The sequence below is a fragment of the Anguilla rostrata genome, chromosome 14 (assembly GCF_018555375.3).
Source record: "Anguilla rostrata isolate EN2019 chromosome 14, ASM1855537v3, whole genome shotgun sequence".
NCBI classification, from domain to species: domain Eukaryota; kingdom Metazoa; phylum Chordata; class Actinopteri; order Anguilliformes; family Anguillidae; genus Anguilla; species Anguilla rostrata.
This window is the reverse complement of record NC_057946.1, coordinates 39226140-39231139: the sequence shown is the minus strand read 5'-3', so window position 1 is coordinate 39231139 and position 5000 is coordinate 39226140. Positions and strand designations below refer to the sequence as shown.

The 5000-nt window shown below is 52.7% G+C and overlaps 1 protein-coding gene across 2 annotated transcripts in view; it reads left to right on the top strand.

Annotated features, from left to right (window-relative positions):
* Positions 1-900: 900 nt before the first annotated feature.
* Positions 901-5000, top strand: part of LOC135238823 (regulator of G-protein signaling 3-like) — a 115272-nt gene continuing 111172 nt past the window's right edge. Inside the window, exon 1 of one of the 2 annotated variants that reach the window (XR_010325215.1) lies at positions 901-1219. Coding sequence is in view for 1 of the 2 variants with exons in the window: in XM_064306904.1 (XP_064162974.1) it covers positions 1100-1219 (120 nt within the window). In the remaining variant the exon portion in view is untranslated. The remainder of the gene's footprint in view (positions 1220-5000) is intronic. The other variant, XM_064306904.1, reaches the window with a different exon arrangement.

The window sequence follows — 5000 nt, the reverse complement described above, 5'->3', positions numbered from 1 at the left end:
CGTGGAGGAGGCGGGTGACCGGTCGCCCGGGCCCTTGGCCGACCCTCTCTTTCATCGGCTGCCGGGCTGTTGTCTGATCTGTCTCCACTTTTCGCCGGGGGGATTTGGCGTCCTTCTCCCAGTCGTGGTGATTTACGCCCCCCCCGTGGGGGACAGCGCCCGTGCGGGTCACCGTCTGGGGGCGGCGCGGAGCCTCTTTAAACGTCGCCATGTTTAATTAAAGTATAAATCTTCTGAGGTCACTCTGTTGCCCCGGAAACGTCTTCCTTCTCGTGTGGGAATCCTTGAGACTGGGTGATGGGGTTGGAGGAGAGGGGGGGGGGGGGGGAGGATGAAGGAGGAGTTACCGGGAGGTGGGGGGGAGGGTGAAGAGGGAGTTACCAGGAGGTGGTGGTGGGGGGGGGTTTGTACAGTCTTCTCTGTGTGTAAAAGCTAACACGATTAAGACAGGCTCACAAGGTAGACAAATCTTTGAGATAATGCAAGAGCCTCTCTCGCTCTTCCACCTATGACAAGAGGGTTCCACTGGTGGGCGGGGCCGGAGGGGGGGGCAGGACATCTCTGAGTTTAAATTGAATTTTACAGGGGGCGGGGGGAGGCGGTTCGAGACCTGATGCTCTGCGCTGAGATGGGGGGGGGGGGGGAGCGTATTGTGTTCCGGCTGAATGGCGTCTTTATAAACGGGGCGTCTAAAAAAGACATTGCAGCCTGGGTGAGGCTCGGTCACCGTGGTAACCTCGCAGGGGGGGTTCGGGGGCATAATGGATAATGGAGTGAGAGGAGTTTTCTTTTGCTTCTCTCCCATCTTCCACCCCCCCCGTCCCCCGTCCCCCGTCCCCCCCACCACCCCTCTCTCTCTCTGTATTTCGTTCGCCCACCCGACTCAGACCGTCAAACCTGCTTCCTGGAGCCGGTGTGTGCGGAACATCCTGCCTGGGGGGGACTAGCTGCTCGACTCGGCTCCCAAATCCACCGGGAGGACACCACTCCGCTGCCTGCGCCCCTTTGACCGCTGAGGCGCGTTCCGATAGAGTTACCCTCCCGTCCCGGGCCGTCCCGCGTTCGGGGCGAGCGCGGGTTCGAGGGCGGGGTGGCGGACATGTTCTGGAAGGGCAGCGTCTCAGCCCGGGACTCTTTTGTGTTTCTTTCAGAGGAGGTGCTGTCGAGCCATGCTGCTGCTCCTGAGGCCTCCAGCGCTGAGAACATGCAGTGCCTAACGGTGAGTGGCTCTGCTTCGCTGTGTGTGTGTGAGTGTGAGTGTGAGTGTGTGAGTGAGAGAGAGTGTGTGCGTGTGTGTGTGTGTGTGTGTGTGTGTGTGTGTGCACGCGTGCGTGAGTGTGAGTGTGTGCGTGTGTGCATGAGTGTGTGTGAGTGTGTGTGTGTGCGCGTGTGTGTGTGAGTGTGAGTGTGTGTGTGTGTGTGTGGAGAGAGCGAGTGTGTGTGTGTGGTGTGTGTGGTGGGTGGTGTGGTGCGTGATGTGTGTGAGGAGAGTGTGTATGTAGTGTGTGTGTGTGTGGTGTGTGTGTGTGTGGTGTGAGTGTGTGTTGTGCGAGTGGTGTGTGTGTGTGCACGTGTGCGCGTGCATGTGTGAGTGTGTGTGCACGTGTGCTGCAGGTGTGAGTGTGTGTGTGTGTGTGTGTGTGAGTGGTGTGTGTATGTGTGTGTGTGTGTGTGTGTGAGATGTGTGTGTGTGTGCGCTGGCGTGCGTGGTGATGTGTGTGTGCACGTGTGCGCGTGCGTGCGTGTGTGAGTGTGTGAGTGTGTGAGTGTGTGTGTGTGGGTGTGTGTGCGTGAGTGTGTGTGTGTGAGAGTGTGTATGTGTGTGTGTGAGAGTGTGTGTGTGAATGTGTGTGTGTGTGTGTGTGTGTGCTATCTCTCCCTCTGTAAAGTGTGTGAGCTCTCCCGGTGGAATGCTGTGTGTCGAGGTTAAGTTGTGTGGGTTCTGAAGAGCCTCAGCCCTCTTCTGAATCCTCGCTTACTCAAGCCCTCTGAGGGATTACAGCTGATTACTGTCATTTATTTTACTGTAAGTTACTGAGTAGTGGACCTGCAGCTCCAGGCTGGAGTCCGCCACTGTGGGCGTTGTCTCTCCCCCCTTGTGTTTGGGGCAGTGTTGAGTGCTCCTGTTGCATTTGGGGGAGTGTTAAGTGGCATGCATTGCATACCGAACAGTACTCTGCTTCTTATGCTGTGTTGTGGCAGTGTTGAGCATTTTGTGCTGTTAGGGGCAGTGTTGAGTTATATGGTGTTAGGGCAGTGTTGAAGATCTTCTGCTGTGCTGGGATACTTCTGAGTTGTGCTGTGTTGCAGGAAGTATTGGGTTGTGCTGTGTTGGGGCAGTTCTGAGTATTATGAGCTGTGTTGGGACACTGTTGAGTTGTGCTGTGTTGGGACAGTGCTGAGTTGTGCTGTGTTGGGACGTGCTGTGTTGGAGTAGTGTTGAGTTGGGCTGTGTTGGGGCAGTATTGGGTTGTGCTGTGTTGGAGCAGTGTTGAGTTGTGTTGGGGCAGTGTTGAGTTGTGTTGTATTGGAGTAGTGTTGAGTTGTGTTGTGTTGGGGCAGTGTTGAGTTGTGCTGTGTTGGAGCAGTGTTTAGTTGTGTTGTGTTGGGGCAGTGTTGAGTTGTGCTGTATTGGAGCAGTGTTTAGTTGTGTTGTGTTGGGGCAGTGTTGAGTTGTGCTGTGTTGGAGCGGTGTTGAGTTGTGCTTGTGTTGGGACAGTGTTGAGTTGTACTTTGTTCGGGCAGTGTTTAGTTGTGTTGTGTTTTGGCAGTGTTGAGTTGTGTTATGTTAGAGCAGTGTTGAGTTGTGCTGTGTTGGAGCAGTGTTGAGTTGTGCTGTGTTGGAGCAGTGTTGAGTTGTGCTGTATTGGAGCGTTTAGTTGTGTTGGGGCAGTGTTGAGTTGTGCTGTGTTGGAGCGGTGTTGAGTTGTGTTGTGTTGGGGCAGTGTTCAGTTGTGCTGTGTTGGAGCAGTGTTCAGTTGTGCTTGTGTTGGGACACTGTTGAGTTTGGCTGTGCTGGGCAGAGTTGAGTTGTGCTGTGTTAGAGCGGTGTTGAGTTGTGCTGTGTTGGAGCAGTGTTGAGTTGTGCTGTGTTAGAGCAGTGTTGAGTTGTGCTGTGTTAGAGCAGTGTTGAGTTGTGCTGTGTTAGAGCGGTGTTGAGTTTGGCTGTGTTGGAGCAGTGTTGAGTTGTGCTTGTGTTGGGACAGTGTTGAGTTGTGCTGTGTTAGAGCAGTGTTGAGTTGTGCTTGTGTTGGGGCAGTGTTGAGTTGTGTTGGGGCAGTGTTCAGTTGTGCGGTGTTGGAGCAGTTTTGAGTTGTGCTGTGTTAGAGCGGTGTTGAGTTGTGCTGTGTTGGAGCAGTGTTGAGTTGTGCTTGTGTTGAGGCAGTGTTGAGTTGTGCTGTGTTGGAGCAGTGCTGAGTTCAGGCTGTAGTGTGGTGCCTCTGCCCACTGGACTGTGCAGCTCTTGTTCAGGCTTGAGCTTGAGCAGAGTCGAGTTGTTTGTAACGGCCAATCATCTGCAACCACAGCCGTGGTAATGTGTGAAACCCACTGCTGATTCAGGGAGTGAAAACATCAACGGTTCTCCTCAGAAACATGTAGAGTCAGCAGCTGCTTCTTTTTACACCACGATCTTAGCTAAGCTCACACACGGCAGAGTGGGGTTCAGTGGAGTAGTAGTAAAATGGAGTAGAGTTGGGCAGAGTGGTGTAGAGTGAGGTAAAGTCGGCTATAGTGGGCTAGAGTGGGGTAGAGTTGGCAGATTGAGGTAGAGTCGAATATATTGGTGATAGTGATGTAGACTGAGGTACAGTAGAGTGGTGTAGAGTGGGGCAGACTGGGGTAGAGTGAGAGAGTTGGGTAGAGTGGAATATAGTGGTGTAGAATGGATAGAGTGGTGTAGAGTTGGGTAGAGTAAGGTTGAGTGGGGTAGAGTTGGGTACAATGATGTAGAGTGGGGTAGGGTTGGGTAGCATGGGGTAGAGTGGAATAGAGTGGTGTAGAATGGGTAGAGTGGTGTAGAGTGAGGTAGAGTTGGGTAGCGTGGGGTAGAGTGGAATAGAGTGGTGTAGAATGGGTAGAGTGGTGTAGAGTTGGGTATAGTGGGATAGGATGAGGTAGAGTGAGAGAGTGGGGTAGACTGGGGTAGAGTTAGGTAGCGTGAGAGAGTGGTGTAGAGTGAGGTAATGTGGGGTAGAGTGGGGGTAGGGAGGTGGATAGTGAGGTAGTGAGGTAGAGTTGGGTAGCATGGTATAGAGTGGGGTACATTACATTACATTACATTCATTTAGCAGACGCTTTTATCCAAAGCGACGTACAAAAGTGCATTTTCATGATCGTAGACAACTGCTGAACACGGGTTCAGTAAGGTACAATTACTTATTTTGTAAAGCTATTTCTAGCCGAGAACAAAGAACACTATCCTGGTCTAACATCTGCAAAGCCAAACTAGGCAGAAGAATAAGCTAGAGTATTAGGACAAATACAATTTACCAAGAAGTGCAGGGATGGGGCAACATGTAACAAGTGACAGGAAAAAGGGTTTTTTTTTTTTTTTTTTAATATATATATATATACACAGCGTGGTGGTGGTTATTCTAGGTATAGTCTGAAGAGATGAGTCTTCAGGCCACGGCGGAAGATGGATAGTGAGGGGGAGGTTCGGAGAGGGACGGGGAGTTCGTTCCACCACTGGGGAGCTAGGGTGGAGAAGCTCTGTGATCCCTTTGGGCGGGTGGGAGGGGTTGCAAGACGCCTGCTGCCGCAGAGCGGAGTGGTCGAGCAGGCACATAGAATTGAGTCATGTCCTGCAAGTAGATAGGGGCTGTCCTGTTGGCGGCAGTGTAGGCAAGGGTCAGGGCTTTGAATCGGATCCTGGCAGCGACCGGTAGCCAGTGAAGTGATCGCAGCAGGGGAGTGACGTGGGAGAATTTGGGGAGGTTGTAGATGAGTCGGGCAGCGGCATTCTGAATCATCTGTAGTGGCTGTATGGCACAAGCTGG